This window comes from Hirundo rustica, chromosome 15 (assembly GCF_015227805.2).
Source record: "Hirundo rustica isolate bHirRus1 chromosome 15, bHirRus1.pri.v3, whole genome shotgun sequence".
NCBI classification, from domain to species: domain Eukaryota; kingdom Metazoa; phylum Chordata; class Aves; order Passeriformes; family Hirundinidae; genus Hirundo; species Hirundo rustica.
In genome coordinates, this window is record NC_053464.1 from 5,205,365 (window position 1) to 5,220,680 (window position 15,316).

General features: G+C 48.4%; 1 protein-coding gene across 1 annotated transcript in view; it reads right to left on the minus strand.

Moving 5' to 3' along the window:
• Positions 1-15,316, minus strand: part of CARHSP1 (calcium regulated heat stable protein 1) — a 34,528-nt gene that overhangs the window by 2,515 nt on the left and 16,697 nt on the right. Inside the window, exons 2-3 of the mRNA XM_040079181.1 lie at positions 14,513-14,705; positions 11,743-11,865 (exon numbers count right to left, since the gene is read on the minus strand). Coding sequence (XP_039935115.1) covers positions 11,743-11,865; positions 14,513-14,685 — 296 coding nt within the window. The 5' untranslated portion in view covers positions 14,686-14,705. The remainder of the gene's footprint in view (positions 1-11,742; positions 11,866-14,512; positions 14,706-15,316) is intronic.

Consider the following 15,316-nt stretch of genomic DNA (forward strand, 5'->3'; position numbering starts at 1 on the left):
GTGATTTGCTTGTGGACTCCTGTTACACTGGAGGTAAGATTTGGGTCCAGGAAAGGAATAAAAAAAGTAGTCTAGATCAAAAGTTTGTAGTGCACCCCTGAATTTGGTATTTCTCTTCTCTGAGAGCACGCTGGCAGCATGCTCACCCCACCCAGGAATTTTACCCCATGTTTCTGTTAATAGCAGGGAACTTAAAATTTACCAGTGCCCTTTATATCCACTCTCATTTTGTGACCCATTATTCTTAGGGCTTTTCTATTGCAGGAAAGGCTGGCAGGGCTGATAGGAGATAAATACACTGGCCTCTACTACCAGTTCTAACCTCACATCAGAGTTTGCTTCTCCTCACGGTTCTGCAAAGCTTCTCCAGCTTCATCTCCAGCACTGCCCTCCCCAGCCCTTTCCCCTTTGAGGGCTCGTGTCTGACTGCTGCTCTGCAAGTGCTGCTCAGGGAGCTGGTGCCAGGCTGTGGCGGAGCAGGAGCAGCCCATACCCAGGGACAGGACAGGGCCACCAGGCATGTGCAAGGGAAGCTCAAAATGACCCCTAAATCAAGACTTCTCCCATGGGAAATTCAAAAGAAAAGTCATTGTTTGCTAACTGATTGTATCAACATGATATTGAAAATGCTACTGTATCTAAATATGAATCTAAAACCTGCCATGAGGAGTTAAAAGCTTTCCCAAGGCCTGTGGCTTGAAATTCATGTCCTTCAAACTTTATTTCCTTGGAAATACCTCTGCTCCAGAGCTGCCTGTGACTGTGGCAGTCAGACACAGGAGGGCATGTCCTAAACTGAACCCTTCAGAGCAGTGCCTGGGAAAATGAGAGTAAATTGAAGGCAGAAGAAATATTTACAGAAAAATCAAGATAAAGCCTCCTTCATCAGACCTGACGGCCCTTTCCAACCCACGCAGGCTGATCCAACTGACCTTTATTTACTTCCAAAGTCTCCAGGCCATCCTGTCTGCCCAGCCCAGTGTCTCACTGGACAGGCTCCCTTCAAGCTCCCACATCTGACCTTTGTTGTGGCTCTCCTCTGCAGTTACTGCCTCCATTTATGCCCCACTTCCCCAAGTTGCAACAGGTTTAAGATCCTTTCAGGTATGGAGGGATTGCACACCTTATTGTCCTCCCAGTAGCAGAAAGGAATTTACCTTTCCTAGTGCCAAAGGAATTTGCCATCAAAGACCCAGAAGTTTACTCTGACTTTGAAACAGCAGATTTCTAGCAAGGATGTACTGGAACCTGATGAGGAGACAAAGCCCCAAGAAGAGGCACAGGAAAGGGGTGAAAGGGTCAAACCACAAGTGAAAGTAGGAACGGCATATAAAAAATATGACATCACCTTCCCTACTTAAACCTCTTGATTCTTGAGGAGCCATCAAGTGAGAGAGAAATACATCTTGAGCATTAAAAAAAGATGGGTGTTTTGTTAGGGTGTGTTTCGTTTAAAGTTGAAACATGAAAATTGAAACCTGGAGAGGTTCTGGTAAGACGTGTGTTTCAAGTACACTGGTAACACAGTGATTCTGGTTTTCCAAGAAGTAAGGACAAGTGGATCAGTGCACGCACACAGAACTCACCTAATGTACAACACACTGCAGGCAGGGAGGGGAGAAGCAAAGGGCCAGGGTGCAGGACACACTCAGCTGTCACTGGGAGCCACCACATCCCTCAGCAGGTGACTGTTTGGGGCACTGCCTATGTAGACCCTGGTCTGCCCAGGAAAAAGAAAAAACTCAAAATATTTGTTGACCCACATTTCTTATGCTGAATCATGAGGTTAAATACTCATGTTCCTTCTACTGAACAGATCAGATTATCCTCAGAATCTGCACAGCCCTAAGCAATACCCAGGAAGGTGCACTTCTCTCTGCTAGAGCATTTCTTGCAGGGCTGAGCATTATGCTGACAGCCTCAGATCCTTTCTTGGTTTCATTACTTATCCAAGCTGACACTACAAGTGACTGGAGCATGTGATAAAACCTCATTCAACCCCAGCATGGCTTCATCTGGTCCCTACTTTGTTGTCTCTCCTCACTTGTTGGGGTGACCCTACCCCACCAAGCACAGCTGTGTATAAAGGTTGTGGCCACACAAACATCTCCAATTTCATTTTCTGCTCTTGGCCTTTAAACTTTCTTCCCACAGATCAGATATTCTTTTGTCCCCTGCATTTTGTGATCACTAGTTATTCCTGGTGCCCAACAAATATGAGATCATTATCTCCTTGCCCCCAGTGCCCACGGAAAGCAAGAGGACAAAGGTCCTGGTCTGCAGCCTGACTAGACCTGTGAGTGAACAGTGTCCCCTGGCCAGTGTTTGCCACCAAAAGCTGCTTCTGGCACAGACACAGACTTACTCCAGCCCTGCTATCACTACAAGTGATGCTTGGAAGCAGAAACAAACAGCATCCGGATTGTGCAGTGTTTCTAGTGGCATCCAGGAAGAACAATACAATGGCACTCGAGAGGTGATGAGATGGTCCACTGCAGGCAGAGCCCCACACAGAGCTGGGGGAAGTCCTCCAGCAGGAAGCAAATGCCTTAAGCACTGGGCAGGAAATGAAATGGAAAAGATCAGAGAGAGTAAAGAGAGTTCTTGGAACAGATACAGCCTAGAACAGACATTTGGTAAACAATGAAAATACCTGGAAAATTTGGTAAAGGAAGTTAAATGTGGACTTTTTTGATGTTACATACTGATTAAATAATTTCAGATCTGTATTTTTAACTTTCACCCTACATATATATTAAAAGTTGGTCTAGAGGAATGTGGAGGTTTCCACTGCTATTTGAGATACTGGAGTGCACTTTCAATTCAAAATAATGAACATCTACATACCCAGGAATCTTAAGACACTTCAAATTCAAGCTAAAAATAGGAAATGCTTCCCTGATGTTAGAGTTACAGAGAGACACAATAGAGTGAGTTTTAGATTACCCAGCAACTCCCATTTCCCAGCTCAGCGCCAGTCTGGTATGGTGGAGCATTTTATCCTGCACTATTTTTAGGGAACTGGGAGGTTATTAGGAAATTACCTAAATAAGGAATGTTCTAGTTCTTCCTTCTTACAGCTGCTATTCATTTTCCAGGGCTCTAGTTAAACCTCTTGGGACAAATCCAAAGTCACGTGGAAACATTTTGGAACAAGAGTTTCCAGTGAATTCCAAGCCTTGCTGGTCACCAAGCCTGCCATGGATGACACCATAGAGCACTTCCATGGGTCACTGGGCTCTATTACCCCATGGGCTTCTTAGAGTTCATTTAACACCTCAACATTTGTCTCAAGAAACCTGAGGTTTTTAACAGCAAGATACAACAGGATAATGAACATTGTGAGTTACTAATCCCAAATGCCCTCCTGTGCAAACCCTGGGCAAGCCAAGGGCCCCAGCACCACCAGCAAAGCCAGCACTCACCTTCTGCAGCTGGCTGGCAGGAGCAGGGCTGCCTCTCCCGCCAGCCACACTCGTGGCTGGGACAGACGTGTGTGAAGAGGCTCAGACACTGCAGAATCCCAGCAGTTAATATCCAAGGTCTCTGCTCCAGGACTGCCCTGGTCCCTGTGCTCTTGCAGAGAAAACTTCCCAGGAGCTGTGCTTCTCTCCCAGTTCAGTGGATGCACCATCCTCTTGCCCAGTTCTCTGCTGGGTCATGGTGTTTGAGTCCCCATTCAGGGTCAGTTGAAGCTCTACCTCCAGCAGTTAATTCAAGCCCAGCCAGCACAGCACACCCCGTGAGGAAGGAACGGGAGAGAGCTTTCCAAGGATGCCTGTGTGGGCTCAGTCAAAGACAAAGAAGACACCTGTTCCTGCAAACACCCACCCTGCAATCCCACCTGCGGTGCGCACCTGGAAACCAAAGCCCAGGGCAGCTGCATGCTGTGCTCACTGAGCACCAAGAACCCCCATCCTCGAGTAGCCTCTGTCTGCAGTGCCCAGCCCCTGGCTGAGAGGGTCAGCCTTGCTCTGATACAGTCATATCATGTAGGGGCAGATTCTGGGAAGACTTAGCTGCAGTAATGACCACAGCAACCTGACTCTCCTGCATGCACCACTGCAGAGTGAGTTTTATGAGCCAACTGGGGGGATGGAGAACCCTTGGGAAAAAGATTATCCATATTCTATTAATTTCCAAACCCCTCTCAAGAAAGATCTGGAATTCTGCTGCCTCTCCTTCCTGCCCCAGATAATCTACTTATTTCAGACCCTTCACTCTGCAGCAAAGCATCAGAAAGGGAGCACATCAGGGAGGATGCGTGCTGTCCAAAGCAAGTAAACCATCCACTGTTTTGAAGGCAATCAGAAAGCTGAAATTTGGCTTCCCAGCACCCCCAGAGCAGCTGGTTGCAGTCAGCAGAAACTATTTTGCTGGTAGTTCACAGAAAAGCCAGAGAGGCCAGAGAAGTTTGTTCTCTCAGCTCAGATTCTGGTCCGAGATCATTTAGAATTATCAGGTAATTTCCAACCCATATCGTTCCACTCCACCAGAGGAACAGCACCACAGAGGAGCCAGGAGATGTGACATTAGCACTTAGCACCGAACAGTGATCTGGCAGAAAATCAGAGGAAAGAAAGGAACATGAAAAGATGATCTCTCTGTGGGCACAAATAGCTCAGAGCCAGCTCCTTGGTGCAGCAGGGGCACAGCTGGGTTCTCCTTGCAGGAAGATGCAGCTGACAGAACATCTCCAGCATAGCCAGCAGCTGGAATGGGACCATCCCCACCTGGGAGCCCAGCCAGAGCCCTCAAGTGTTCAGCACTGCTGAGTTATAGACACTGGAGCCGTAACCTGAGGTCACACCACAAAGCCCAGGTAAAGCACAGCAAGCCAGGATCTCCCTGGGGACCCCGGGGTGCTGTGTGTCAGTGTCCCTGGGGCCAGCACAGCATCAGCTCTCCAGAGCCATCATTACCAGGGGTCAGGAATGCAGCCTGAAGGACAGCCTGAAGGCCTCTCTGCAATGCAGCATTTTCCCCTTCAGAGCCAAGTGCTGGCAAACCGCAGAAAACCCACAAGCACTGCACGTTTCTTCTCTTTCATTAGATATGCTGCTTTTGCAAAATAAAAATCCTTAAAAAACCAAGAGTGTGGTCATTCATCCATCACTGCTCTCTGGTGAGCCACCTCCTTGCCTTGCCCTTGCAGGTACACAGGTTTCAGGCCAAATCCCAGATAAATGCAAAAGCCTGGAGCACAAAGCAGGCTCCCTCGTGTGCCCGCTCCCAAATGCACTGGGGAAGCAGAAGAGTGGGTGCAGTGCTCTAATGCACAACACCTGATCTGCTGCTACAGCTTCCCCACCTCCCCCATCCCTCAGCAGCCCAGCTGGGAAGGGAAGCTGACGTGAAGCTGTCTGTACAGGCAGCACTGCAGGGAGTCCCTGTCTGCTCTCTGGGAACATCCCACAGCTACAGGTGGAACAGCAGGAGAGTCAGAGGGAGGCCACCAGAGCCACTGCGTGCCAGTGACAACCACACCAGTGACTTACTCCTAGGATGGAACAGGAGCCAAGGAGGTGACATACAGGAGGATAGAGCCCTCACACCTGTGCTGTAACACCACCATCAGTTTGGTGACGGTGGATCGTCTTTCAGGCTGGTGGAAATGAAAGCATTAACAGTACATGTCGCTAATAAAAATGTAATTATGGGCTTTTTAAAGATTTCACTCCAGGCAAATGAATTTGCCTTTGCTTCCTGCTTTCCAGAGATGTTATCTGGAATTACTATCTCAGCAACTCCTCTTCCTCCATGCTTGCCAGCTAGGGGTTTGTATTCACTACAGCACGCACATTTTGTCTTTGTTCTAGAGAGGGGTGAAGTATGAATCTGAGAAAAACAAAACCTCATCACACCAAAGAGCCATGACATTTCCCCAGCACAACCCAAAGAGCCATGACATTTCCCCAGCACGACCATTTATACCAAGTTGAGAACTGTCTCCAGTAAGCACAGGAAGAAGGACTCACTTGTACCGATGAGGTAAAAAGGAGAAGTGGCTCCACACAAGTGCTGTTGAGCACCAAAACAAATCATCTCTGCAGCCTTCAGAGCCACTCACTAAAGCAAAGCCAGGCAGACAAACAGCACCTTTTGAAACCTGTGCTGCCATTCATCCAGACCCTGACAGGCTGGAGAACTGGGCAGAGAGCAGAACCTCCTGAGGTTCAGCAAAGGCCAGTGCAGGCTCCCGCAGCTGGGGAGGGATAACCCCAAGCACCAGAACAGTCTGGGGCTGACCCACAGCAGAGCAGCTCTGCAGGGAAGGGCCTCGGGGCACTGGTGGGTGACAAGCTGACCACGGGCCAGCAGTGTGTCCTGGGGCCAGGGGGGCAATGGGACCCCGGATGCATGGGAAGAGTGTGGCCAGCAGGTCAGGGAGGTGACTCTGCCCTCTGCTCAGTCCTGGTGAGGCACATCTCCAGGTCTGGGCTCCTCAGGACAAGAATGACAAGGAGCTACCAGAGAGGGCCCAGCAGAGGCCACAAGGATGGTGAGGGCTCTGCAGCACCTCTTAGGAAGAGAAACTGCAGGAGTTGGGCCCGTTTAGTTTGGAGAAGAGAAAACTGAGAGGGGTTCTCATTAGATTTAATTATCTCAAAGGTATATGCCAGGAGGATGGTGCCAGACTCTTTTCAGTGGTGCCCAGCAACAGGACAAGGAGCAATAGCCATAAACTAAAACCCAAGAAGTTCCACTCATCATGAGGAAGGAATTCTTTATTTCACAAACTGGAACTACCCAAGGAGGGGATGAACTCTCCCTCTCTGGAGACATTCCAGACCCACCTGGATGCATTCCTGTGTAACCTGCTCCAGGTGACCCTGCCTTGGCAAGGGCCTTGGACTGGATGATCTCCAGAGGTCCCTTCCAACCCTAACAATTCTGTGATCCCATATTTCTACCCACATCTCACAAGTCCAACACAACAAAGCAGCTTTGATACAAGTTCCATTCAAAACATGTCCACATTAATGCACAGATACACAGAAAATTTTGCAGACATCAAGTGAAGCTTTTGAATGCCACATGTTTTTGACTTTATTTTTGGGCCAATGCTCACTTATAGAAAGGAAATGCCAACCTAAGTGTTATTAACTTGCAAAAGAAAAAGAAACTTACATGAAACAGACATTCCATCCTATGGAACACGTTTTCACTAAAGTGTAACCTCAGAGCTCCTCAAAGCTTAGGGAAGAAAATAATATAATTCCTCAATTTAAATGTTTATGTTGAAAATCATAATAATCCACAAGTTAGGCAGCTGGTCCTAATGCTTAAAGCCTTCTCTAATCATCACAGCTTTGTGATGCACACAGAGAAGCAGTCTATCTTGGCAAATCCAAACTGGCATAACCATTTTATCCAAGTTCCTGAAATCCCAGCTTTTGGGAAGAATTCGAGAGAAACAATCCGCTTTCATTTCACAAGTAGATACCTATAGCACACTGAGACAGTGAGCAGACTAGCACTGCTCTCACTGTCAGATTTAACTGAATAAACAGGTAGAAAAGAATGACTTGATAAACATAAGGAGGATGTCAAAACACACTGTGCAAACCAGTCACTGGAGTCCCCTGAGCCACAGCCTGATTACAGAATGCTGCCACAAAAAGCAATTCCAATTAATAAAGAGCAATCTATCAAATTCACTGTGAAATAGACTGAAATGAAGGGCATTACTAATTTGTACTTCCAGTGTTGCCTTGCATCACAATTAAGAGGGTGATACCATCACCCTCCAGCACTAAAAGCTGTTTCCAACAACTCAAATATACTCCGAGTAATTAAAGAACACAATGTGCTGAAACCTTCAGTACCTCAATAATAGCACTTTGCACTAACAGGTTGAGGCAGAAACATCAGCTATTTTTGAACTGAAGCTCTGAGGCAGTACCTACATGTGACACATTTAAAACAGTGGCCCATTCCTGGTACAATAGAAAAACTGCTGTTGGCTTCAAGAGAGCAGAATTGACCTAGAGAAGCTGTAAAAACACAAAACACTTCAGTCCTACAAAATCCATGTGAACTAATCTTGCTAAGATGTTTCTGAAAGAGCAGTGAAGAGTCTTTGAACACACAGTTTCTACAAGAAGGCCATGGTTTGCCTGCTGTGGAGATGGGAGGAGAAGGGAAGGTCCATAACGAAAGCCAAGTGAGGTAAACACCAGAAAGGGCTCAGAGCCAGGTCTGTTCGTGGCAGGAAGGGAGGCAGTGGACCCTCAGCTCGGGAATTGCCTGGCATGGGTTGGGCAAAGCCTCTTTGAAAGGCACAGGTGCCTCCCAGCAGTGGATGGGGCACAGGAGGTTCTCTCCAACCTCCTGCTGCAGTGCAGGGATGTCACAGCGTTCTGCAGCCTGCTCCTGCTGTGAGCCCTGGGTTGGCATAGGCTGAGAACAAAGAGCCGGGCTGGTCCCGTGGGTGGGCACTGGGAAGCTGGCCTCAGCCTCAGGGCTGTGTCCAAGGGCCAGAGCCTCTCCCCCCTGCCCACAGAGCAGCTCTGCCCCTCTCAGCCCTCGTCACCCAGACAGGGGCTGTGTGAGGGCACGGCTGGGCGAGGCTGGTGGAGCAGAGAACCTCCTGCAGCAGCACAACAAACACGCTGAAATCACCTCAAGAAGCGTGGCTGGCCATAAACTTCTACAGCCTGGGTGACTCCTTCAGGAGTGCTGTGGGATGGAGGGAGCGGGCAGCAGGAGGGGAGGGCATGGCACACAGAGGGGCACGGCACAGCGAGGGCACAGCACGCTGAGGGGCACAGCACAGCGAGGGCATGGCACAGCGAGGGGCACAGCACACTGAGGGGCATGGCCCAGCGAGGGCACGGCCCAGCGAGGGCACGGCACACAGAGGGGCACAGCACACTGAGGGGCACGGCCCGCTGAGGGGCACGGCACAGTGAGGGGCACGGCACAGCGAGGGCACAGCACACTGAGGGGCATGGCACAATGAGGGGCACAGCACACCAAGGGTACGGCACACCGAGGGTCATGGCACACCGAGGGCATGGCACAGCGAGGGCACGGCACAACGAGGGCACGGCACAACAAGGGTCATGGCACAACGAGGGTACGGCACAGCGAGGGGCACGGCACAGCGAGGGTACGGCACAGCGAGGGCACGGCACACCGAGGGCACGGTAACTCAAACACAGCTTACTGGCAGCTCCCAGTCAAAGCAGTGGGAGAGCAGATGGGATCAATAGGCCCAGAGCACGGCCCACCAGAGGGGACTCCTGTCACAGGGCACCGAAAGTCACAGCACGCTGAGTTATTTTCCTAATGTCATTTGGGACTTGGGCATAGGAGGCGTATGGGAGCCTTAAAGAGGGAAACAGAGAAACCATCCCTGGAGTTTCTACTGACTGGAGGGGAAATGAGGGCAGGAACACCTTGTGAATCAAGTCCTGGGCTTGGGCCAAGACAGAAGGCTGTGTCAGGCCTAAGATAGGAACCTGAAAGAGCAGCTCACCTTTTGTACAGACAAACAAGACAGCAATCAAAAAGTAATCTCCAGGGGTTTTTAAAAGGATTAATTTCACATAACTGAAGAAAATTTTACTGAACTAATTGGAAGGGAAAATGTACAGGGGAAAAAAACAGGACCAAAAATAGACAGTTCTTTAAAAGGAATTCATTAGAAGGCTGAAAATTCATGTTTCTGCGAGGAGGCTGTTGTAACTAAACCCCTGATGATCAGTAACTGTATAGGTCAGACTAGATGTTCACGGTTAAATTTTTTTAATTGTGACATAGGAAATGCTATTTTTAAGTTATTCAGGAAATGAGGAAAAACAGTGCATTTGCATTAGTCAAAAGAGAAAGGAGACATTAAATGACACTTCCTTGGGTTGAACACAAGTCAGACCACTGAGCCTATCTGCACCCATGAGCCCAACAAAGATTTGGGTTGTCACTGCCCATGGTGCAGTAACAGTCCAGAAACCTGTAGGAGAGCAAAGTGCTCCTTCTCCAAGGACATGTGCCGCACACACAGCCAGGAGAGACAGCTGGGGCAGTGTGAGTAGGTTTGGTAAGGCTTTTGTTGACTTACCACTGGATAACCACTCTGAACAACAAATAGGGATTATACAGCTTCAACAGCAGGAACAATAGGTAAAATAAAACTGGTGATAGATCTAGAAGAGGTTACAGGAGAACAAACATCGAGCAGCCCTAACACACAGTCCTCAGAGCCCAACAGCCCCAACACTGGTCAACATCTCAGCCCAGGAACAAATATTACAATTGCTCATTAAACCTTGCAGATTAGCCAAGTCATAAACACCAAGGGCAGTGCAGGCAGAGGGTGTGCTGGGGATTCCTGGGCAGGCAGGGCCTGTCCCCGCGGGGTGTGCTGCTCTGCCACCAAACCAGGAGTCACACAGCCAGCAACCAGGAATGCAAACACGGCTGGGAATGCCAGGCTGGGTCTGGGACTGCGCCAGACTTTGACACCACAGACGATGCTGAGGTCACAGCACGTAAGTAACTCTGCAAAGACTGGGGATAAAGGGCTAATGGGATTATGGGATGTACAGAGAGAGAAACAGAGCAGAACTGGAAGAGATTTTATCTCCTTACTCTGAATGTGTGTGCACAGTGTACAGACTTAAAATTATACGTAAATTCTTCAGTCTCTTTTCTAACTATGCTGCAAAGGCTGGCTTAGACTGGAGAAAAATTCTCAGCAAGGGACTTAAAAAGCTTTATCTGCTTAGTTTATCAAAAGGTAAATTCAGAGGGGGTGGTTCTCAGTGTGCTCAGGACAAAAAGGGCTGAGGTACTAATGAACCCTTTAACAGAGAAAGCTTTAACTATAAACTGCTCACAACCTAAGCTAGATAAATTCAAGGAAGTAATAAAGTGTGACTTTTCTCAACAGTAAAGGCAATTAACCTTTAGTTTAATAATGGTACAAGCAGTGCAAAGTAAAAGTAATGAATTTTCAGTGTTATAAATCTTTACAATAAAACTAGACACTGCATGGAATATTTGCTTCAGGTGAATGCAAGTTTCTAGGTCTGGGCAAAACTCATAACTTACTCTAAGAGATTTAAGGATCATCTTCTAGTTTTTAACTTAACATATTTGTAATAACACAGGAAAAGAACTCCATAATCTATTGCTGCCAGGAACATCTGCATAACCCCTCTTTGCTGGGGTAAGGGTGGCAGATTATAAACCTGTCTGGTGTCTGAAATGTCAGAAGCTTGAGCACATCCAGAGGAGGCAGCGAGGCTGGTGAGGGGCTGGGAACACAAACCCTGAGAGGAACAGCTGAGGGAGCTGAGAGTGTTTATCCCGGAGAAAAGGAGACTCAGAGGTGACCTTATCACTCTCTACAACTCCATGAAAGGTGGCTGTGCCCAGGTGGGGGTCGGGTTCTTTCTCCAGGCAGCGACTGACAGAAGGAGAGGACACAGTCTCAAGCTGCCCCAAGGGAAATATGGGTTGGATATTAGGAAAGAGTTTTTTTACAGAAAGGGTGATAAAGTGCTGGAATGGCCTGCCCAAGGAGGTCATGGAGTCACCATCCCTGGATGTGTTTAAGGACAGACTGGATGTGGCACTCGGTGCCATGCTTTAGTTGAGGTGTCAGGGCTGGGTTGGGCTCAATGATCTTGAAGGCCTCTTCCAGCCTGGTGATTCTGCAAATATTCAGTGAAAGCACTGGGTAATGAAGGCGAAGCAGAGCTGCAGCCCTGCTTGGCCGCAGACAGAACTCACTCGGAGATGTGCACGAAGATGTCGGGCCCGCCGTCGGCGGGGGTGATGAAGCCGTGGCCCTTGGAGCGGCAGAAGCACTTGCAGACCCCTTTGTAGACGGGCCCCTGGGACGCTCTCACCGTGCTGCAGGAGGAAGCACAAAGAGCGGGTCAGGGCTCAGCACACCGCCTCGTCACCAGAGCACACGCAGCAAAAGGCACAGCGGGCCAAGCACTCCCTGCCAGCGAGCACTCTGCTCTGCAGCAGCTGCTCGGTGCTCGCTTTCACGCTGCACGTTTTGCCTGGGGCCTTTGGAAGGGACACAGAGATGAGGATGATGTTTGCTAGCGCTGTTATGCATCAGTTGCCATCTTGAATTCAACTGCTCCGCCACTGCGCCAAATTCTCCTCCAGACACCATCCTGAATGTGAGAATCTTCTACCTTTGATGCGTCTGGGAGTAGCAGTGTGCACCTAGGGGTTGTGCTTTCACAGATTTCACAGGAAGTGTCAAGTGCAGTGCATTCTAGCAAGACTCATGTCTGAACTCCCCCTCCACTGCCACTGCACCTGTATTTTAAAATGAGACACATTTGCAGAACCACCTTTAGGGTGACTTACTGCCATCAAAAAAAACAACTTGGCCTGAAAACTGTGTGCTTAAATCCTTTTCTCCATCCAATATACTGAGCGCAACTTCCAGGGATCCAAACTCACTCAAACACTTCCATTAATGAAAACCAACTGGTTTAGGCATATTATGGGGTTTACTCAGAGCACTGCTAGACCAGAACCTTCTTCATGCCAGGAGTGTCCAGGGGGTTCCATGTTAGAAGAGGATTCTGGTGCAATTTGGTTACATGCATCGTGGCAACTAGGACATCACTGTACCAAATGTTTACATTTTACTGAAGTCTAAGTAAAATTGTTTTAAAAAAATGGTAACTGTTTTGTTCCTTAAATCAAACTAACGTAAAGAAATGCAGTTGAAAGTGCTAAAGAAAGAAACCTCCATTAAATCACTTCATTTCCAGCTCTATAAAGCTGTCAACACACCTGATCCCACAAGTGCTTGTGACACAGAAAAGCACTCACTGTCCTAAACAAGCTGTTAAAGTTCAATTGCATCTCTCAAAGAGATAAGGAGCCGTGGGGGATGAGGCCCCCCACCTCCAGTGAATCAAAATTAAATAATCCCATTGGACAGTAAGCCACTTCCTGTCACATTCATCTCTTTATACAACTGCTCACCTAGAGCTCCTCTTGTTTAAAGAGGGGACACACACACACACACACACACACACACACAAAAAAAAAAAAAAAATCAGAGTTATTTTGGTTTTCAGGACAAGCAAATACAGCAAGATTCCTATGCTAATTAATGGTTAAAGAACTGTGGAAGCCAAATAAAAAATTCTTTCTTTTTGTAGGAACCAGACTAAGATTAACAGCTGAGAAGATTTACAAAGAGTTCATTATTAACACAGCACTGAAGCACACTAGTTTGGACTTGCTTTTCAAGGGCAACCCCAATTATTAAGTCAATTATGTTCCTTTTAGCAATCTACTTCCATCAGGAAGTTCAGGGTATTTGAAGGCTTTTGGAACTGGCAACACATAAAATTTTCTTCTGCTCCTCTTCTTTTTTGCCTCATTTTGAATTCAGAAATAATAATATGAAACATAGTGAGACTGTTGTTATTTAAATCTTCATGGATAACTCTGGAAGAAAAGAGCTGGATAACACTGCAAGAAGCAAAAGGGGCAAAGCACAGCAACCAGAGCAAGTGGCCCAAAATAGGCTGGCTGTGGGGCTCAGCTCCTACTCCCACGGCGTTCATTCAGCACTGCCAGACCTTCCTCATACAGAAATAAAGGGCTGGGGCAGAAGCTTCACATTATATCCTGATCCAAAGGCTCTGAGATGAACAAAGAAGCCCACATTGCCTTCTTCAGGTCAGCCCCTCACAGGCTCTGGGCATTCTCTGCAATGGCCAAACTCGGCCACACCGTCCTCTGCTGCTGCACTGGGAGGAGATTCCTTTGGACAGGGCTCACAGGAGCCTGCTCAGCACCACGGGCCTCAGGAAAGCTCAGGGAAAGCCAGCTCTGCTGAGAGATCACTACCTCAAATAACTACAGAAAGCAACAAATATTACCTCGTTTCATGGAAAACCTCATGCAAAAACCTTAGAGAAAGAGCTCAGGGGTCACAGCCTGATAACCAGCATATCTTTAACAGGTCTATTTGAGCAATCTTAAAGTGAAGATAGGATAGCTGAATAAGAAAACAAGGAAATACTTTCTTTTGAAAAGTGATGGAGTATCCCTAAAATGTAACCTTGATGACGTTAGCACAGGTGTCAGGAGTAAAAAAACCCTAAAACTTCCAGTGAGGTTTGGTCTAGTGCTTCAGGGGCAGTGAGAAGAGAGAACATGCTAAAAAAAAAGTCCGGACCTGAGACGGAAACACCAACAGGAACTGGTCCTGGAAGCCACAACCCAATATTTGAAGTAAAGCAAAGCTTCAGACAAGCCACTTTGTTGCAAAAAATCTAGGTATATTTTCCCCTCCCTGTAAAACGCTTGTCTTGAAGAGGCTTTGAACACCCTTTGCTAAAACAGAGCACTGAAAAACTGTAGTGCATTTGCACTACGAGTCCAAAGGCATCAGAACCTCAAGGAGAAGAGTAACACACCGAAGCACCTCGGGATACAAGCACCCCTCCCAGCCTGGCAGTGCCTGGCGGCTCGTGGCAGCGTGCGAGGCCGGCGGGAGCGCGGTACTCACGCGGAGAAGGTCCTGGTGCGGCGGGTGGGCAGCGGGCTGGGGATCAGGTACCCCCGCATGGGCGACGGGGAGCGCTCCCGGGGCCGCCGGCTCTCGGGCAGGCGCAGGGAGCCGGGCGACGCGGGAGAGGCGGGCGACGGCTGCGACGAGGATGAAGCGGGCTCCGAAGACATTCCTGAGGCCTCAGAGGAGCCTGCGGAAAGGAAGAGATCTGATTTAGGCCCGCATGGGAATTGTCACAGCCGTCGCAGATACGGGCAATGCTGATTTTGTAAGAACGTGACTCACTTCCTGCAGACGTAGGACACGGTTCCACCACGAGCTCCTGCTCTGGAGCAGTGAGTTCATGTTTTGTAAAGTTTATTTATTTTTAAATGTCGCAGCTTTTGTCAGCTGGGCTAGGAAGCTCCGCTGCAAACAGATTACTCCGTAACTAATGTGTTTGCTCACTCCTGCCTCACTCCCAGGCTCTTAAGGCACAGCTGAGCCCTGGCTCTTGGTCTTGGTTCTCACCACACACCTCCCAGACCGATGGGCTTTGACCACAGGCAGCACCGAGGAGCTCCTGCATCTGCACACAAACACACGTTACAAGAAAGAAGCCCTTGGAGAAGAAATGCTGAGATAAAGCTGCACCTCCACTGCTGCAGGTTGGTTTTGCTGTGTGATCACCATGATAACTCCCTTGCTGCTGCTGCTGCTCACTTATTAACACAGCTCTGTCAGCTCATAACACCTTCAGCTTGACTGTGAGAAGAGAATCAGAGGATAATTCCCTTCAGTCTGAGCCAGCCAGGCAGCTGA